Source organism: Oryctolagus cuniculus, chromosome X, assembly GCF_964237555.1.
Source record: "Oryctolagus cuniculus chromosome X, mOryCun1.1, whole genome shotgun sequence".
Classification (NCBI taxonomy): domain Eukaryota; kingdom Metazoa; phylum Chordata; class Mammalia; order Lagomorpha; family Leporidae; genus Oryctolagus; species Oryctolagus cuniculus.
This window is the reverse complement of record NC_091453.1, coordinates 68552275-68573335: the sequence shown is the minus strand read 5'-3', so window position 1 is coordinate 68573335 and position 21061 is coordinate 68552275. Positions and strand designations below refer to the sequence as shown.

General features: G+C 35.1%; 1 protein-coding gene across 8 annotated transcripts in view; it reads left to right on the top strand.

Annotated features, from left to right (window-relative positions):
* Window positions 1-21061, top strand: part of LOC103351928 (transmembrane protein 182) — a 297822-nt gene that overhangs the window by 58560 nt on the left and 218201 nt on the right. For all 8 annotated transcript variants that reach the window (XR_011385575.1, XR_011385576.1, XR_011385577.1 and 5 more), the window contains exons 5-7: window positions 11441-11534; window positions 12172-12237; window positions 21004-21054. Coding sequence is in view for 5 of the 8 variants with exons in the window: in XM_070067072.1 (XP_069923173.1) it covers window positions 11441-11534; window positions 12172-12237; window positions 21004-21054 (211 nt within the window). In the remaining 3 variants the exon portion in view is untranslated. The remainder of the gene's footprint in view (window positions 1-11440; window positions 11535-12171; window positions 12238-21003; window positions 21055-21061) is intronic.

Below are 21061 nucleotides of genomic sequence, written 5' to 3'. Positions count from 1 at the left end.
TGGTCTCTCTAGTCAGCTTGGTGAAAAGTGCTTGATGAGTGGAGTGAAAACTTTGTTACTTAACTTCCTTCATAAAATACACTGAGGTTTATAAATATTTAGTTCAGTGAAGTGGTATGGATGATCGTTTTACAATTTTAATTGACTTCATTTTATTTTATTTTTTTTTTTTTTTTAATTTTTTATTTATTTTTTATTTTTTTTTTAACTTTTATATAATGAATATAAATTTCCAAAGTACGATTTATGGATTACAATGGCTTCCCCCCATACCGTCCCTCCCACCCACAACCCTCCCCTTTCCCACTCCCTCTCCCCTTCCATTCACATCAAGATTCATTTTCGATTATCTTAATATACAGAAGATCAGCTTAGTATACATTAAGTAAGGCTTTTCAACAGTTTGCTCCCACACAGAAACATAAAGTGAAAAATAATAGATGATTTTTTTTAATGATGATGAAATCAGATCAGACCTATTGTCATGTTTAATCCCAGTGAGAGTCAAGTTGGGAGTTGATAGTTTCTTTTCTTTTCTTTTCTTTCTTTTTTTTTTTTTTTTTTTTTTTTTTTTTTTAACAGAGGATCAGTTTAGTATGCATTAAGTAAAGATTTCAACAGTTTGCACCCCCATAGAAACACAAAGTGAAATATATTATTTGAGTACTCATTATAGCATTAAATCTCAATGCACAGCACATTAAGGACAGAGATCCCTACATGAGGAGTAAGTGCACAGTGACTCCTGTTGTTGACTTTACCAATTGACACTCCTGTCTATGGCATCAGTAATCTCCCTATGCTCCAGTCATGAGTTTCCAAGGCTATGGGAAGCCCCTTGAGTTCTCCGACTCTTATCTTGTTTAGACAAGGTCATAGTCAAAGTGGAGGTTCTCTCCTCCCTTCAGAGAAAGGTACCTCCTTCTTTGAAGACCTGTTCTTTCCACTGAGATCTCACTCACAGAGATCTTTTGCCAGAGTGTCTTGGCTTTCCATGCCTGAAATACTCTCATGGGCTTTTCAGCCAGATCCGAGTGCCTTTAGGGCTGATTCTGAGGCCAGCGTGCTATTAGGGCATCTGCCATTCTATGAGTCTGCTGAGTATCTCACTTCCCATGTTGGATCACTCTCCCCTTTATTTATTCTATCGGATAGTGTTAGCAGGTACTAGACTTGCTTATGTGCTCCCTTTGACTCTTAGTCCTTTCATTATGATCAATTGCGAACTGAAATTGATCACTTGGACTAGTGAGATGGCATTGGTACATGCCACCTTGATGGGATTAAATTGAATCCCCTGGTATGTTTCTAACTCTACCATTTGGGGCAAGTCAGCTTGAGCATGTCCCAAATTATATATCTCTTCCCTCTCTTATTCCCACTCTTATGTTTAACAGGGATCACAATTCAGTTAAATTTCAACACTTAAGAATAACTGTGTATTAATTACAGAATTAAATCAGTCATATTAAGTAGAACAGACAAAAAAACTACTAAGAGGGATAATGTATTAAGTTGTTCAGTAACAGTCAGGGCTATGCTGATCAAGTCACCGTTTCCCATAGTGTCCCTTTCACTTCAACAAGTTTCCTTTTTGGTGTTCAGTCAGTTGTCACCGATCAGGGAGAACATATGGTATTTGTCCCTTTGGGACTGGCTTATTTCACTTGGGCAAATCATCTCTTCAGTGAATGGACATTTGAAATTTCTGTCAGAAAGTGAGTGATTTCATCATGCACTGATTGATTTAACAGAGATATCAAATGAAAAGAACAGAGAGCTGAATTTGGTTCAAGTATTTGGGGAAAGATGAAACTGGTAGTATAAGAGTTGGATTTACATGATAGGAACGAAAGAATATCCATAACACTAGAGGGGCATCATAACACACAGGTGTTTCTTTCACTAAGAAAAACACTTTAAATACAACATTAGAAATAAAGAGTATAAAAGAGCTGTTGGGAAAGTGGGGAATGTTTTTGTTTATGTTCTTGCAGTAATACTGCATAATGTTGCCCATGAACTAGCGGTGAAGGCAATATTGATGAACTAAATGAAGATCATGATGAATCCAGATTTAAAATGAAGTCAATTAAAAATTCAATCATAATTGACTTCATTTTAATCTGGATTCATCATGATCTTCATTTAGTTCATCAATATTGCCTTCACCGCTAGTTCATGGGCAACATTATTGCAGTATTACTGCAAGAACATAACAAAAACATTCCCCACTTTCCCAACAGCTCTTTTATACTCTTTATTTCTAATGTTGTATTTAAAGTGTTTTTCTTAGTGAAAGAAACACCTGTGTGTTATGATGCCCCTCTAGTGTTAGGATATTCTTTCGTTCCTATTCATGTAAATCCAACTCTTATACTACCAGTTTCATCTTTCCCCAAATACTTGAACCAAATTCAGCTCTCTGTTCTTTTCATTTGATATCTCTGTTAAATCAATCAGTGCATGATGAAATCACTCACTTTCTGACAGAAATTTCCAAATGTCCATTCACTGAAGAGATGATTTGCCCAAGTGGGTTTAATAAACTTACTTTCTCCCTGATCGGTGACAACTGACTGAACACCAAAAAGGAAACCTGTTGAAGTGAAATGGACACTATGAGAAACGGTGACTTGATCAGCATAGCCCTGACCGTTAATGAACAACTTAATACATTATCCCTCTTTGTAGTTTTTTTTGTCTGTTCTACTTAATATGACTGGTTTAATTCTGAAATTAATACACAGTTATTCTTAAGTGTTGAAATTTAACTGAAATGTGATCCCTGTTAAACATAAGAGTGGGAATAAGAGAGGGAAGAGATGTACAATTTGGGACATGCTCAAGCTGACTTGCCCCAAATGGTAGAGTTAGAAACATACCAGGGGACTCCAATTTAATCCCATCAAGGTGGCCATGTACCAATGCCATCTCACCAGTCCAAGTGATCAATTTCAGTTCACAATTGATCATAATGAAAGGACTAAGAGTCAAAGGGAATACATAAACAAGTCTAGTACCTGCTAATACTAACCGATAGAATAAATAAAGGGGAGAGTGATCCAACATGGGAAGCGAGATACTCAGCAGACTCATAGAATGGTGGATGTCCTAAACAGCACTCTGGCCTCAGAATCAGCCCTAAAGGCATTCCAATCTGGCTGAAAAGCCCTTGAGAGTATTTCAGGCATGGAAAGCCAAGACACTCTGGCAAAAAAAAAAAAAAAAAAAAAAAAACCCTAAATGAAAGATCACTGTGAGTGAGATCCCAGTGGAAAGAACAGGTCTTCAAAGAAGGAGGTACCTTTCTCTGAAGGGAGGAGAGAACCTCCACTTTGACTATGACCTTGTCTAAACAAGATAAGAGTCGGTGAACTCAAAAGGCTTCCATAGCCTTGGAAACTCATGACTGGTGCATAGGGAGATTACTGATGCCATAAACAGGAGTGTCAATTTGTAAAGTCAACAACAGGAGTCACTGTGCACTTACTCCTCATGTAGGATCTCTGTCCTTAATGTGTTGTACATTGAGACTTAATGCTATAATGAGTACTCAAACAGTATATTTCGCTTTGTGTTTCTATGGGGGTGCAAACTGTTGAAATCTTTACTTAATGTATACTAAACTGATCTTCTGTAAAAAAAAAAAAAAGAAGAAATTATCAATTCCCAACTTGACTCTCACTGGGATTAAACATGACAATAGGTCTGATCTGATTTCATCATCATTTAAAAAATCATCTATTATTTTTCACTTTATGTTTGTGTGGGAGCAAACTGTTGAAATCTTTACTTAATGTATGCTAAACTGATCTTCTGTATATAAAGAGAATCGAAAATGAAAAAAAAATAAACTTACTTCTTTATATTTTTAAAATGTATTTTTATTACTTAAGAGATGTGGAAAACTCATAATGGTTTAACTGGTAAAAGGCCTGTTGGCCACTAAAATGCCAGAATTGTGAGGCCTTCATTCGTTCTGCATCTTTATCTCCATTTTCTATGCCTTTAACTGAAACATAAAAACAAAGACTACTGAAATTCTTTTGAAACAATCTCATCTGATATTAGCTGTTATAATGTGGCAAAGAGTTAAAAAGGAAGATTTTTTTGTAAAATGAATAAATTTAGCAAATTAGCTCTTGTTGAGTACATTTCTTTTAAATAACTTTATAGCTAATTGGCTTGCTGCTGTCAATGAGGTTACTTTTTTCAGATATGTGCTGAAGCATCAAGAGAACTAATTTTCTCTTAGCATAAAGAACTTATTAGTTGATAAATAACCCTCTTACTTGTGTAGTGCAAATAAATACTTCTTAAAATAACTCTGGGGCAACTAAGGCTGTGCACAGTGAAGTAATTTGCCCAAGGCAGTTCAGTAAATGAGTAATAGAGCTAGAACTCACCTCTGAGCTCTTTGACTCCAAGACCCGTGGTTTTCCAACTCCTGCAAAAGTTCCTCAAATCACTATGATTATAGCAAGTGACTGTTTTTTGTTATCAGGATGATGTTGCTACCAGTAATTCCTGAACAGCTATAGAGCTATTTCCCTGACATAGATATTGTGAATTTGAAATTTGGAGATAAACAACAAAGTATACATTTTAATATTTAGACTGTTTTTGTTTCCTTTACCACTCATACTGTCCAATACTGAGAAAAAGAGGTATTTATTAGTGTATTCATCCTAAACATGAATAAATTGAGACAAAAACAAAAACAAAAAAAGTCTTATCTGTTGGAAAGGCAGAATTACAGAGAGGTAGAGGCAGACAGAAAGAGAGAGAATCTTTCATCCACTGATTCACTCACCAAATGTCCGCAATGGCTACAGCTGGGCCAATCCAAAGCCAGGAGCCAGCAGTTTCATCCGTCTCTTCCACACGGGTCCAGGGGCCCAAGGACTTAGACCATCCTTCGCTGTTTTCCTAGGACCATTAGCAGGGAGCTGGATCAGAAGTGGAGCAACTGGGACTTGAACCAGCACCTATATGGGATGCCTGCACTGAAGGCGGCAGCATTACCCACTGTGCCATAGTGTCGACTCCAAGAAGAAAAATTTTGAGAGATGTGAATAGCATGGAGATACAGTATTCACGCTGAAAAAAAAATCCACCTTCTCACTATTAATCTTTAGTGATATTTTATGTCTGTCTTTTTCCTATAAATTTATTTTCACGTTCTTTACATTCCTAAAATGACTTTTATAGAAAGTAAAAAAGAAGAAACATATTGCTGAGATTCTTGTGGTGTGATGGTGACAATGGCATAGAGGCTACAACTATCATCAGCAGAAGCATAACTCTCACTTTAATCAGCACTTTCCAAGCCCTCAATATGTCACAAGCACTAAACTAAGTATTTTAGATGCATTAGCTCACTGAAATCTTACAACAGCCTTACCAGGTAAATGTTCTTGTGGCCCTTGCTTTTGAGTAGCCATTTTTAAGGATCCTGGTGAGTCTGAAAGACAACCTCAAAACTAGAAAAATACCTTTAGGGCAAAACCCATTTTTAAGGAAAAATAACAAAAGATTGTTTTCTAAGCTGACGCTCCTGACAACGGATCCTTTTCTTACACCCCTTAAGAGAAAGTGTGATTAAAAACATTGGTTAAAAAGAGGTATTATATAATTCTTTGCTATTTGTCTACATGGAATATGTAGAAGGAAATTAACATTGTGAGAGGTTACATCATTTGCCAAAGGTCACAGACTATCAGGATGTAAACCTGTAAGATTCATAAACTGTTGATGCTGTAATTAGCATTCAAGGACTTTCAGTTCAAATCCTCTGTGTCCTTTACTAAATTTAGTCAACTGTGGTATATAACATGCAAGTGGCAGTACATTCTATTATAAAGCGATTTTTCCATATTGATGCAAGACTATCTGATACTAGGTAATGTAAACAAGAAAATAAAGGTGTTAACTACTGCTTATCCAAATTGAAATTTGTCTGTACCAAATCTTGGCTAAGTATTTATCAGACATAAATTTTGCCTCCTTTCTGAATTACTTGATTGTTGACAAAGTATATACTTTTTAAGGTCTTTAAAATATAGTCAATTAACCATATCACTTTCTGTTTCAATTTCTCATGTATTAAATTGTGAGAATAAAGGCACCTCTCACAGTTATTTTAAGAAGTAAGTGCATGATTATGCAAAAAGCACTTAATGCAAGACTGAATAGTAAAGGTTGAATAAGTGGTACTATTATTGGCTTCCTCCTTCTTATTATTAATTTATTACAGGTTGAGTTCCTAAATGTACTATGTTTTAATCCAAGGGACATGGTTGTGATAATTTATTTCCATTAGTTTTGTTGTGTTGCAAATCTACTTATATGAGAGTTATTTTAATCTAAATTCATCCAAGTGAGATGATTGGATGGAATGTTCCTTACTCATTATCCCATATTCGTCAAACAAAAAATCACCTAGAAAATGTGGCTTCATTTTGTTGGGTCCTTTCTTTACGGCAGGATTTCTTTGTCTTGTATTAAGGATAACCTAAGTTGCTTGTTAAAATATTGATTTCAAGAATCCACTCCTGACTTAGTGAATCAGAGCCTTCTTGGGACCATCCTAGCATCCTAGCAATATATATAAAAAGTACCATTGGTGACTCTTATGGGCAGGCAAATCTAGGAAATATCGCTCCAAGGAATTGTAAGAGTGTGTGGTCCTTACTTTTGAGTAGCTATTTTTAAGGATCCTGGTGAGTATGAAAGACAATTTACAAACTAGGAAAATACCTTTAGGGGAAAGCCTATTTTTAAGGAAAAAAAATTAAAGATTGTTTTTTACGCTGACACTCCTTCTGACAACTGATCCTTTTCTTACATCCCTTAAGAGAAACTAATTAAAAACATCAGTTACAAAGAGGTATTATATAATTATTTGCTATTTGTCTGCATGGAATATGTTTAGCATTTTAAATAATTAGGTATTTCTCTGCGGGATTGTAGAAAGATACAATATATATGAGATGTTTTCTTGCTGTGGAAAATGTTCCATCACACACTATACACTGTGATAGTGTTTAGTAAAAAGTAGAATTTTCTGAAACCAATCTGATGTGATCTCTGGAGACGAGTTAGAAGATACAAATGGAAAATTTCCACAAGGAAATTTCACTAGAAGACTTAAGGGCAGAGTGCAAATGAGCTTCCCAATGTGTGAATCTCCATCACGTGCTTAAAGCCTTGATGGCTGAAGAACTGTCTGATACTGCTTTCAAAATTCAACAGACTTAAAAATAGAAAAGCAGATGTATCTGTACTGTTAATGAATTGAATTATTTCTAGTAAAAGAAACATTTATTAAGCTCCCTGTCTCCAGTGGTTTGTTAGACACTATAAAAATACATCTTAGAGTGAGAAAACAAATCCTCATGAAGCTGAGCCATAGTATGGATAGTAATTTCTGTGAAATGGAAAAATCAAATTACAGCGGTCTAATGATATACTTTGTGTTACTTTTCACATTCAAATGTAATTAAAACCCTTTTAGATTAGGGATAAATGGGAAAAATACTCATATCTAATTGAAAACTGCTAGGTTCAAATTTAAGAAAACATTTGGCCCTTTGTTGTACTATCGTTGAACTCTGTCTCCAATGAAGTATGACTGATGAGTTGTGGCATAGTGAATAGAATCACATACCAAATCCCCTCAACCTACATTAAGTCTATAGTGTTTGGAAAGGCAAGAGAATTGGTCAAACTGTGGAAATTTCTAGAAAATTCTTCTAGTATTTTTTTAGATTGTGTGAGAATTCTAACAAATGATTCTTCCAAATGGCGTCATTGAGTTTCACATTAGTCACTTGATGAATTGTCTATTTACATCATGTGCTATAATATGGAAATTTAATCATGATAATGATGACAACCATTTATTGAACAACTAGTACATGTCCTCAATTTAAACATATCTAATATCTTCTTACATTTTATTTAATTGTATCCAGGCTTTCTAAAATCTTATAATCTTATATATTATTGCATTCTATTATTTTTATATTTTCCTTTTTAAACTTTTATTTAATAAATATAAATTTCCAAAGTAGAACATTTGGATTATAGTGGCTTTTTCCCCCCATAACTACCCTCCCACCCACAACCATCCCATCTCCTACTGTCTCTCCCATCCCATTCTTCATCAAGATTCATTTTCAATTATCTTTATATACAGAAGATCAATTTAGTATATACTAAGTAAAGATTTCAACAGTTTGCACCCACACAGAAACACGAAGTGTAAAATACTGTTTGAGTACTAATTATACCGTTAATTCACATAGTACAACACATTAAGGACAGAGATCCTACATGAGGAGTAAGTGCACAGTGACTCCTGTTGTTGATTTAACAATTGACCCTCTTATTTGTGACGTCAGTAATCACCCGACACTCTTTTCATGAGCTGCCAAGGCTATGGGAGCCTCTGGAGTTTGCCAGCTCCCATCTTATTTAGACAAGGCCATAGTCAAAGTGGAAGTTCTCTCCTCCCTTCAGAGAAAGGTACCTCCTTCTTTGATGGCCCGTTCTTTCTGCCAGGATCTCACTCGCAGAGATCTTTCATTTAGGGTCATTTTTTTTTGCCAGAGTGTCTTGGCTTTCCATGTCTGAAATACTCTCATGGGCTTTTTAGCCGGATCCGCATGCCTTAAGGGCTGATTCTGAGGCCAGAGTGCTGTTTAGGACATCTGCCATTCTGTGTATCCTGCTTCCCATGTTAGATCATTCTCTCCTTTTTAATTCTATCAGTATTATCAGACACTAGTCTTGTTTATGTGATCCCTTTGACTCTTAATCCTATCATAATGATCAATTATGAACTGAAACTGATCACTTTGACTAGTGAGATGACATTGGTACATGCCACCTTGATGGGATTGAATTGGAATCCCCTGGCATGTTTCTAACTCTACCATTAGGATAAGTACTATTGAGCATGTGCATCTCCTCCCTCTCTTATTCTCACTCTTATATTTAACAGGGATCACTTTTAAGTTAAATTTAAACACCTAAGAATAATTGTGTGTTAATTAAAGAGTTCAACCAATGGTATTAAGTAGAACAAAAAAAATATTAAAAGGAATAAAGTAGAAAGTTGTCCCTTGACAGTCAGGACAAGGGCATCTTACATATTACTAAATATTTTAAATGCTTCTTCATATACTAAATTATTCTTTTTAAAAAGATTTATTTATTTATTTGAAAGGCAGAGTTGCAGAGAGGCAGAAGCAGAGATAGAGAGGTCTTCCATCTGATGGTTCACTCCCTAATTGGCCTCAACGGCCGGAGCTGCACTGATCGGAAGCCGGAAGCCAGAAGCCAGAAGCTTCCTCTGGGTCTCCCATGCAGGTGCAGGGGCCCAAGGACTTGGACCATCCTCTACTGCTATCCCAGGCCATTACAGAGAGCTGGATTGGAAGTGGAGCAGCCGGGACTAGAACCGGCACCCATATGGGATGCTGGCACTTCAGGGCAGGGCATTAACCAGCTGCACCACAGCGCCGGCCCCAAGTCATTCTTTTTTTAAAAAAATATTTTATTTATTTATTTGAGAGGTAGATTTACAGACAGTGAGAGTTTGAGACAGAGGGAAAGGTTATCCATCCACTGGTTCACCGTCCAAATGGCTGAAACAGCAAGAGCTGAGCTGATCTGAAGCCAGGAGCCAGGAGCTTCTTCCAGGTCTCCCAAGTGGGTACAGGGGCCCAAGCACTTGGGTCATCTCCTACTGCTATCCCAGGCTGTAGCAGAGAGCTGGATTGGAAGAGGAGCTGTTGGAGCTCTAACAGGTGCCCATATGGGATGCGGGCTCTACAGGCAGAGAATTAACCTACTGCACAATGGCGCTTGCCCCCCAAAATGTTTTTGTCACTAACAGTAACTTTATTAAATTTTCTTTTAATTTATAAATAATAATTGTATGTATTGATGGGATACAGTGATATTATAGTATGTGACAATATGGAATAATTAGGCCTAATTAATTTGTACTATTCATCCGAGAGTACAGAAGTTTTCAATGGTTTAGTGGATGTGGCTCATCAATAAACTTTTAGAAAACTTTGTCCTAGAGCCAATCTCTCAGTATAATTTGGGAAGAATTTCTATCTGGTATTATCTTGTATTATAAAGTGCTCTCCATATATCTGGGTTTAAACTATTAAAGATGCAAACTTCTGGTTTATAATATGAATCTCAAGAATATCCATTTTAAATTTAAATTAAAATCATCAAGAGGAATACCTACCTATCTAACAGCAGTAGAAAGATTGGATATGTGGATCAATGGGGATTGATGCCCTCAATGGTTGTAATATTTATGAAAATGATATATTACTGCATTAATAAAACATTTAAAGTCAATAAAAACTCATTCTAATATTCCGACTTTCATTTGAATTGAATATTTTAAAGTACCTATATTGTGTAGGATGCCATTAAATCGTGCTATAGCTCTAGGCTATCTTATTTGGACTTGAGTCACAGAAGCAATATATAGCAGTGAGCCAAGGTATATGGCAGCTATAGCTATAGAAACATTTATGGTGAATCAATTTCTCTTGAAGAATTGAGGAAAGTGTTAGCAAATTTTACTGATGAGTTATTTTTAATTATATTTAAATGCATGTACATATATTATGGGATGAACATTTGGTAAATGTAAACATTAAGTGAATTATGGACATTTGAGCAGTTGGAAAACAAAGAGGGTACAAAAAGCATGGATTACTTGTTTCACTGTTTTAGTGGTTCTGACTTTGGTAGAGCCTATGTTTAGTTCAGTATGGCATGGTAATTGTCATTTAACAACTAGCATAGGAGTGAGTGTTAGGGATAGCAGTTGACATGTTGTTTGGGACTCTGCATCCTCAGTTGGTATGTCTGGTTTTGACTTCCAGCTCTGCTCTCTGACTCCAGCTTCCTGCTAATGCATTTGGAGGCAGCAGATCATGGCTCAAGTATGTGGGCCCTTGCCACCTGAGAGGGAGACTGGATTGAGCTCCCAGCTCCTGGCTGTGGTTTGTCCCAGCTCCACCTGTCTAGCTGTTACAGGCATCTGGAGAGTGAAACTGTAGATAAAATCTCTCTCTCTCCCTCTCTCTCTCTCTCATATCTCTTTGCCTTTCAAATACATTTTGAAGCACATTGGTGTGTAGGGATAAAGAAAAACTCCTTAGCCTACCTTTTCTATTTCAACGAATAGTTGACCATGTTCATGAAGATTTGATGTGTAATGCTATTTAAATTTGAAGAAATCAGAGGAGTTTGCAGTAAGTGTTTTCTATATTTATGAGAGAAATAATCACGTTAAAATTCTTTCAAAGCTGTTTTCTGCATTTGGGAAAATGAATTTACTTTAAGATTCTATCTTTATATGGGAAATAAATGTCTTTTTGACTTTCTTCCACAGGGGCCCTGTTTAGCCTGATCCTCAGCCTGTTTGTGCTATGGAAGGAATATGCAGTTGATTTTCCAAAATATATATCTATAGAAAGGAGCAACAGGTGTGTCCCAGAGAACGTCGTCATTGATGTGAAATATGGATGGTCATTCATGTTTGCTGCTTTTGGAACTCCCTTTGTATGCATGTCTGGGATTATGTTTCATTTCATTGGCTGGGAGCTTGAGGAGTTTCAGAAGTAAACAAACTAAAATTCCCAAAGGCCACAGTGAAATCTTCTGGGCAGATTCTTCATGGATGCTTCAATGAAGGTGAAGCATATTTCAGGTTTGGGCTTTTGCCAAGTACTAGTAACATTACTTACCATCAGTATAAATTGTTAACATGCCATTTCCCAATGAATGAAATTTACTTTAGTAGTGGTGATTTTACTAAAGTAAAACATGCCTTAGGATAAGTAATTTCAAAAAGGACCTGGAATGAGTTTTAATTTGGTCTCAGGTTGCAGACGTAAAAAGACTGGCTCTGTTTTCTTAACAAATTTATAAACACATTTACAATAGGATAATGTTCCCAAATTGTGGTGCCATGATTTCATTTTTAGGCTTTCCAAAGTTGACCTAAGTTGGAATGCAGTGTTTCTCTTTTATGATAAGTTGAGCTTGACTTTTATCAAATAATCAATTAACCATAATTAACATCCCAGACCAGCAACCATTATTTCTCAATTTAAATTTCAGGGATGTGCCAGGAGACACACCGATGTTTTTCTTGCCTCATTCCCCTCAGCAGACAAACTTTAAAAAGTAAGCACTGAATTAAAGCATGCACATTTTAATGGGATGAAGAAAAAAACAGTTGCATCTGAAGGGTAAACTGTTTCATATTTTCATGTCCTAGTTTGCGTGGCCTTCCAGCACAAGGAGATTTACACTTGAGCAAGGGTTTACAAAAATATTAAAATTTAGAATACTTCACCTGAACAAATACAACTGAAGGTCATAGTTTCACAGTGAAAAAGGCTTGTGTTAGCAAAGGGACAAGGTACATCCAGAGAGTTCTAATTCTGGACTGAGGGTTGAGAAAGTTTACATCAATTGATATAATCTTTGCCCATCTTTGCTACCAAGTCAACCATATTAAATGTTAGTAATGTGGAGGAAGAACAGCTACCATACTCATTAAGTGGGTCCTGTTTTCACCTTTATTATATCTAAATACTTCAACATTTGTATCACATCCTCCTATTTTCTTAACATTTCTGTGTTTCATTTTAAGAACTCTTTAGAAAAATGAAAAATCTGAAGATAATGTAGAAGTACATTGATAGAAGGCAGCAATCTTCTTGATTATTTGTACCAGAATTTTAAAAAGTAAAAGTTTTCATATTAAAATCATTCATGAATTAAAGTTTGTATATAGGCACTTTTGAAGATTCTTATTGTCTGTGATGAATATGTGAGGCCCATAAGGGGAACTAGTACTCTCCATTAATAAATGAGAATGTATTGCTGGTATCTTTAGATTTCCTAAGACTTTTTAAGTGTGTTTGTAGTGAATCAAATTCAGTCTATATTTTCCAGACTAGTAATACATTTACTGATTAAAAGCTTCAGATAATTGTGCTTCTTCTGTGCTGTGGCTATAAGTACCTATTCAATCATTATTACACCAAATTTATGTAAATATGTTTCTTGGAATATTATAAATTTAAGTTTAGAAATGTTTTATGACTGTGTCAAATGCTATCCTTTTTTATTTCTAAGTTGTAGGTTTAAAATGTGACTAATAAAATGCATGATAAATTATGAACATTTGTTTGTTGTATCAGTTGATATTCCTGTTGCACATATATGATCTCTTTCACTTGTAAAGAAAAAATCCTGAAGGGAAATTCAAAAACCCAACATCACATGCTTGAAGTGAAGAGATCTTGGAGAGCACATAGTCATGTCCTCTTAATATTTCAGAGGGAAAAAAACCCGAGACACTGAGAATTTAACTGTCTTACAGAGACATATATGGTTATCTCAACTGTAAACTCCAATTGGACTCCTTGTTGAAACTCAGAATGTTAGTAGGTTTCCATGTAAATGAAGTTTCTGGGTACCCAAATTATGCCTAGAACAACAGGTCTATATTTTAAAGTTCACTTTGTGACAATTTGAGGGGAATTTTTCATTTTTCTTGGTTTCTGATGATTTTTTTTAACAACAGTCATTGTATGGTGGGAGAATGAGAATGCCTATCACTTGAGATAGGCCACTCCCCATAAGTGGGGCAACTACATTTCAGAATAACTCAGAAGAGAGAGGAGCAATTCTGTTTATCGGGTTTTTTAAGGCAGAGAGTTAACACTATTCATAAGTCACAGCTTCATTTCTCAAACTTTACAGTATCTGATGCGGTCATTGCCTCAGCCTTAGAAATGTTTCACTGTGGTCCTTTAAATTCATATTCTTTCTATTATAAATACATAGTCTATGTCAAAGTTCTAGTGTTAACTTATGATTATTTTATTTCAGTCAACTTGTTGCTGGTTAGGTAAAGGGGAAACCTCAGATACTAGGGCTTTGCAGTAAGATCAGATATCAGTCTTTGAAAATCTCTAAAACTGCAAAGATTAATGCCTTGGTGGTATACTACAGATATTATATTATACTAAAGGAATGTCTGTATTTTTCTCTGACCCAAGATATCTCCTTCCAATATCTCTGTAATATATCAGACTCCAGGAACAAATAGGGAAGTTTCTTCCATCCACAGTTGTACTAAGTCACTATTTTTAAATGAGTGTTTGCAATAAGACCCTTGGAGTTTCTTTAGGGCTATGCTAGCCCCACCCCCTCTCACTCTTTAATTTATGGAAGGTTTAAGAATGGGCATCTAAGAAAATTCTCCTGCTTCTCCAAAGAGGCACCTTCTATTTCTCTTGATGGTCATTGCCTTGCATTGGTGTTGTACTTATATGGATCTTTTAAACATTGAATTGAAGATCTGTGGTCTCAGATTTTGATAACGGACATTAAGTATAAAACCAAGAGGTAACTCATTTGTGTGTGTGTGTGTGTGTGTGTGTAGACCAGTTAGTTCTGCCTATTCTGGACAAGGAGAATCTTTGATTTTACTTGTAGGTTGACTTTTCTGGGGCAAGTAAATCTGCATAAGTTTTGGAGCCAAGAAGGATTTAGTAATGGACACTTTATATTTTTTGACATTTTACCAATTAATATTTAATGTTCAGAGGTTTAGAAAATGTGTCTGTGGCCACAAAAATTAATAGGATAAGATTCAATATTCTATGCTTAGCTATTTTTTCAAAATTAATAGCCACATTTTTATTTCACTATTAAAATTGCAAGGTGATTTTGAATCTTGGCTTTCAATTATCAATTAACTAATGCAGTGGGCTAGGAAATATACATGGGTGAATGCGCAAGAGAAAACAAGTGAGTAAGGTAAGTGCTGCTGTATGTAGAATGTGTGAAATAGATGGACATGTAGATTACTTGCTTTTAGTGAAGATCATTTGTGCATTGACAATTTTTAGGAGATGGCAACTCAGTGATTGTTGAACTGAAACACTCATTTTATTTTTCTATTCTATTCTTGATAATGGATTTTAAAATGACAGGCACTGATGTTCATTTATCCTCTTACAGAAGTCCTAAGTGCACTTTAAATTTACCAGTTTTACTTAGTTCAGGGCCCACTAAGCTTATACACAGAACAATAGACCCTTGTCTCAAAAAGCACTGAAAAACAAGTTATGTGACATTTTGAAATACACTCATATTTAAAGGTTTTATCTAAGTCCAGTCTTAAGTGTCTTTTAATGACATCTCTTAGGGTTATGCTTATGCTCCACTGGCATTTTGAGTGGTAATTCTTTCCCATAAATTGGCTCTTTATATAAATTTCTTTGTCACTTAATGAAATATTCAATGTAGAGATTAACACTTACAACTAAATACACTAATAGTATATTATATGGCAGTAGAAAAGGTCAAGATTTTTACTCACTTGCCTCTCTTTCCTCACATAAAACGACTTGAGCATGTAGAAAGGTAGTTACTGAAGGAAAACAGGTACCTCAAACTACAGAAAACAGCTTGAAATCTGTCAGAATTTCTGAGATCCGAAACTACTGGTGGCTAGTGTCTTAGTTTTGACTATGGAAGTGTATTTTCTCTTTAATAGTGCATTTAGACATATCTTCTTCATCATTTATCCTTGAAAAAACTTATTCTAACATCATCAAAGCATTTATGAAATGCTTAAGTTAAGCATACATACCACAGAGAAAAGCCATCTTTAGAGGATTTACTCATTCTTTACCTGTTTTAGGACTAACAGGAATTTAAAACTCATTTTCTTTTTTAAGAAAATTAAGCATTTGAAATAAATATTTATTAATATATATATATATATAGAAAGATGTCTTATTGCTCAGTTGATTTCAGTTTGGCCCAAATATAGCAATCTTACAATGTGCTTATTTCTCTGGGATCATGTAGTATGTACTTTCAAAAAAAATGTGAGATAAACTATTCCTCTATCAGACCCAAATTTCTACAGCAGAAGACCTGTCATGTGAATATATCTAGAAGAATATAAAGTTCTCAATATGTTTTTGTCAGGACTATTGCTGTACTTCAAGAGTTTTGGAGGATGATTGGGAATGTTGTTGAAAAGTTAACTAGAACCTAGACAAACCAAACCTTCACTTACTATAGATTTGAGCTGTATCTGTTTCCAGTATGTAACTGATTTTATAAACAAAACCAGATATGAGTGATTTAGTCAGCAATACATCTTTCTGGATTCAGAATAAAATCAATTTGATCACCTAATAATCTCAATCTTCATATACCAACCTCATGTTGAGAGCAATGACCCTGGTTCCTTGTGAATGATTTCATTACCAGAAGGAAAAATGGATTCTATATTGAAGTTACTGAGGCAGAGAAGTGAATTGAGCTTAGAACAAAATAAGATTCAAATGTAAAGATGCTGCCATTTGACTCTCACATAATAACTAGCACATAATTTCCATTTCATTTCTTTATCTTTTTAGATATCTACTATTTGGCTTTGACTTATCTGTTTGCAGGAAAGACTGATCAGAAGCAGTCAAGTTTATGTCTATATTTTAAAGACACCAATTTATAAATGAGTAGAAATTTTATAATTATTTCATGGACTGGGCTAGAAGGAAATATCTCAAAACATAGTGAAGAAACAATCACAATAATCCAATAGCCGTTGTGGGTTCAAATTCAAGATAAATATAGAAATGCCTATTTTGGGGCATCTCAACAAATGCAAATGGCTAGGTCCTTCCATCTTTGTTTCTTTCTCTACCTCTTTCCAAAGACATATTAAACTACTTATACAATTTTGTCTAATTCCGTAGATTGCAAGTTAAGAACAAGAAATTGAAGGGAAAACAAAGATTTTGAAGCTTGTAAATATCCTTGTAGGGAAAAGATGATTTAGGTATGTGAATTGTGTCATATAAGTGGCCTTTATATATTGTCTATGACTGATGGAACAAGTGATTGCCTACTATGTTATGATAGTCATACTTCATCCTATAAGTAAAGTCCCAAAGTGTTGACTTTCTTCTCCATCCTACCATTCTTATTTTAAAAAAGATGTATGTATTTATTTATTTGAAAGACTTAGTAAGTGGGAGAGAGGGGTGGGGAGAAGAGAGAGAGAGAGAGAGATCTGCCATATGATGGTTCACTCCCCAAATGGCTACAACTGCCAGGACTAGTCCAGGCATTCCATCCAAGTCTCCTATATAGGTTTCAGGGATCCAAGCACTTGAGCCATCATCTGTTGCTTCTTAGGCACATTAGAAGGAAGCTATATTGGAAGGGAAGCAGTCAGGACTCAAATGGATACTCCAATATGGGATGTAGGTGTACATGGGTTAACTTGTTGTCCCATAGCACTGGCCCCCACCCTGCAATTCTTGGATTCTTGCATTGAAATTATGCTCTTGGAATATATTAATTTCCTAAATTTTCTAAATCATGTTCATTTTGCTTTAGGTAACTTGAAGGTGTTACAATAGGAGGCTGGGTAAGGTTGTAGGTGGAGACCCAGACCTCCATCCATGTCTCCCTTGGGAGTGGCAGGGAAACAAGTACTTGGGATATCAGCCTGCTTTTCCAGATGCATTAGAAGGGACTTGGATTGAATGTGGAGTAGCCTGGAACTGATCTTTCTCTCTGAAATGTGATGCCATGTCCATCTTTGGGAGCAGAGGCTTAACCTACTGTACCACAACTCTCCTGGCCCTGTGGTCCCATTTTAATAAACATTTCTGATTTCAGTAGCTTAACACAATATATACGCAATTTTCATGTTGAATACTCATGTGAGTCAGTTGTTTGGAAGAGATGTTTGCCAGGCACATTCATTCAAGATCTGTTGTCCCTCCAACTTGTGACTCTCCTCTTCTCTAGAGTCCAAGGATAGTCTCCATTCACCTGATGCATGAGGATAAAGAGCAGAGGTATTATTTGAGATTTTTATTAGTGAGATATGAAAGTGCCATGCATGAATTCCGTCCACACTGTGTTGCCAAGGTACATGATTGTACCTAACTCCAAGAGAAACTGGAGAATGTAGTCCAGTTTTGTGTCCAAGTACTGAAAGGAAGCATCTGATAAACTATGAGTTAAGTTCCACTTCACTCACTTTCTCAGGAGAAGTATATTTTTAATATTTTTGTGACATTGAGTACCACATCTTGTTACACAGAGTTATGCGTTTTTCTTTTGTACTTTCATATAAATAAGATAATCTTATAATTTATTGTTCAAACTACTACAATTTTGTTTAAGAGGGTACAATTAATTACAATTAATTAGTTACATTGAGAGAAACAAATACTATCCTGGGTAAACTTGGACACACATTGATTATACACGTAAGATTATAATTCCTTTAAAGTGGAGACAATGGGTATTTATATATCTGCATGATATCTTGAAAAATTGAAGTGATAAATGAATACCTGGATATTTGAAATCAAATGTAATAAAATCTGTACATAAAATTATGTTTTTTTTGAGAATGAGTGTCTATCATTTTTTTTTTTGACTTACGCGGTTACCTGAAAAAACATGGTTGCTTCAATAGCAATTGTGATTGAGTCATTTGATATCATTTAGAGTCTGTTTGTTTTGATATCTTGAGTACATTTAGTGGCTACTTAAAATTAATAAGTTGTATGAAACACTATGAAAAACACCCATGGGCAATAAAGAGTGCTAATAACAATTCATATGTATTCATAAAGCTATATTTTTTTGAATTAGTACTATCATGACAAAGGTGAGGTATAAACTGACATCTATATATGTTGTGACTAGAGTGACAAATATAAGTATATTCATCAAAGGGTTATCAAGATAAAGTAAATATTTAAAACTTTATGATATCAAAACTTTGTTGGAAAAACTAGGAGTAATTGAAGTGGAAAAGATAAATTGAAGCGTTATCAGAATAACTATAATCAAAAGTGTGAAGGAGAGAAAGGACTAGGTTTTCCTGTAACCACTGAGAGGAAGATAAAGACAAAGATTTCTGGCTATATATTAAAAAAGGAAGAGGCACACCTGACAAGAGATTGAGCTGTTTCAGGAGTGATGGAATTTATTTGTAGGTTGAGCAACTAATTGGTGAAGATGCTATAGCAGTGATTCAAGTATATTACCAGGGCTAGTTGATATAGAAGATATTCATTATTCATTCCAAATTTACATGAGATTAATTGATTCTCTTTGATTTTAAAGATAAGGGGACAGTTCAAATGCCACATCTAGTTTTCTCTCGCTTTCATTAAGGGCATGGAAACTCCTACAGGTAATTTCTTAGTTGAACAAGACACTGATATTACATTACAAGCTTCCAAAAGCCCCCAAGGTCTGTTTGCTTTACTCGGACTACTTTTTCATACAAATTGTCATGTTACATATATGATCTATACTCTCTTCTATAATATGGATAACTGAGATAGCTTGCTTATTCTTTCACTCCACAAACCAAAACGTACAATGATACACAAATATAAATTGACTAACATAAAAATAAAACCATTGCTTGGAAGCTAGTACTTCTATTTATGAAAAGGTAGAAAATTTATTAAATTTTGAAAATAAAAATTGAATTAGAGGCATTACTCACTGAAGTGGGTACCATCATGCAATGACTCAGATAAAGAAGATAAGGATTTATTAAGTTAAAGATTTTTCCTATTACATTAAATGCATGCCTCTCACACACAGATCACCATTTATTGAAGCAAAGAATAGTTATCTATTAAGTATTAAGAATAATGAATTTTTCTTAATTCCAGTGCTTAGACTTCCTACTCCAGGGCTTTATTGGCAGACTTATGCTGTAAACTCAACTCGATACACATTTTTAGCAACTAGAATTTATATCTATTTGTATGTTAGACACCCCCATTGCAAGAGCCTTGTTCAAAAATCCTACCATGTCAACAAGGAATTCAAGATGGGCATTAGCAAGGCATATATGCCTGTGTCTTTTCATAAATCTTTGCTGGGCTGTCCTGTTATCAACTGTGTTTTAAAGGAAACACCAGCTCTTGGCAAAGTTACGATGCTAGGCAAACTGACTTCAGTATATCTCTCATTTATCTTCTTAGTTGCAATTTTCCTCAGAGACTTTATTCTTTCACTTTGCTTATTGAATCCAAAGCAATGCACCATTCTCAGGACATTTTTCAAGTTAGGTGTGATTCAAAATACTAATTGCTCCAGAAACAGGACATGTCTTTTTTCCATTTCCTTTATTTTCGCTATTAAAATGTTTCCCTTATGTGTCACATTACGAGACCTTTAGTTTCTGCTGGAGGAAAAGAAAAAAAATTAGAAATTGTCCTGATTATTAATGCAATATGTATTATTCTTGACAAATTATTATTCCTTTTTTAATGCAGTAACCTAACTTCTAAATTAAATAGATGATTTTTGATAATGAAATGCTCTTTAAGCCATTGGCAGGCCCATGGTGGTGACTGAAGTGATGGATGGGGTCTGTGCAAGGTACTTCTAGAGAGGGGCCAGGTTGGTACACTGAGTAAATATTCTGGTTTAGTAAGACTTAGATAAGACCCAGGAATCCAAATTTTCCCTACGTATCCAGGTTACTTTCGAAAGAAGTCGGCTTTGAGAAGCATGGCTTTATATTCATGGTCTCTGAACATTAATCTGCATATAAATTATCAGAGACTTCTTAAATGTAGATTCTTATACAAGAATTCTAGGATAGAATTCTGCATTTCCAATAAATTTTCAGGTGATGCTGATACTGTTAGTCCTGGGACTACATTTTCAGTAGCAAGGATATAAAACATTAACATTTAAAAATATCAATATCATATTGATCAATATTAATATAACACATATCTTAAGAAACCAAGAGTTCTGAGCATTGAGTATTTTAGTTACCCAGGTGTTATAAATGTAAATCTATGGCTAAGCATCGTGGCTTTATATAGTTATTGCTTCTTTCCCCATTTGCAGGGGCAGACATTGCTATGAAATATCAGTGAATGGTGCCCGAACATTTCTGAGGTAAGGC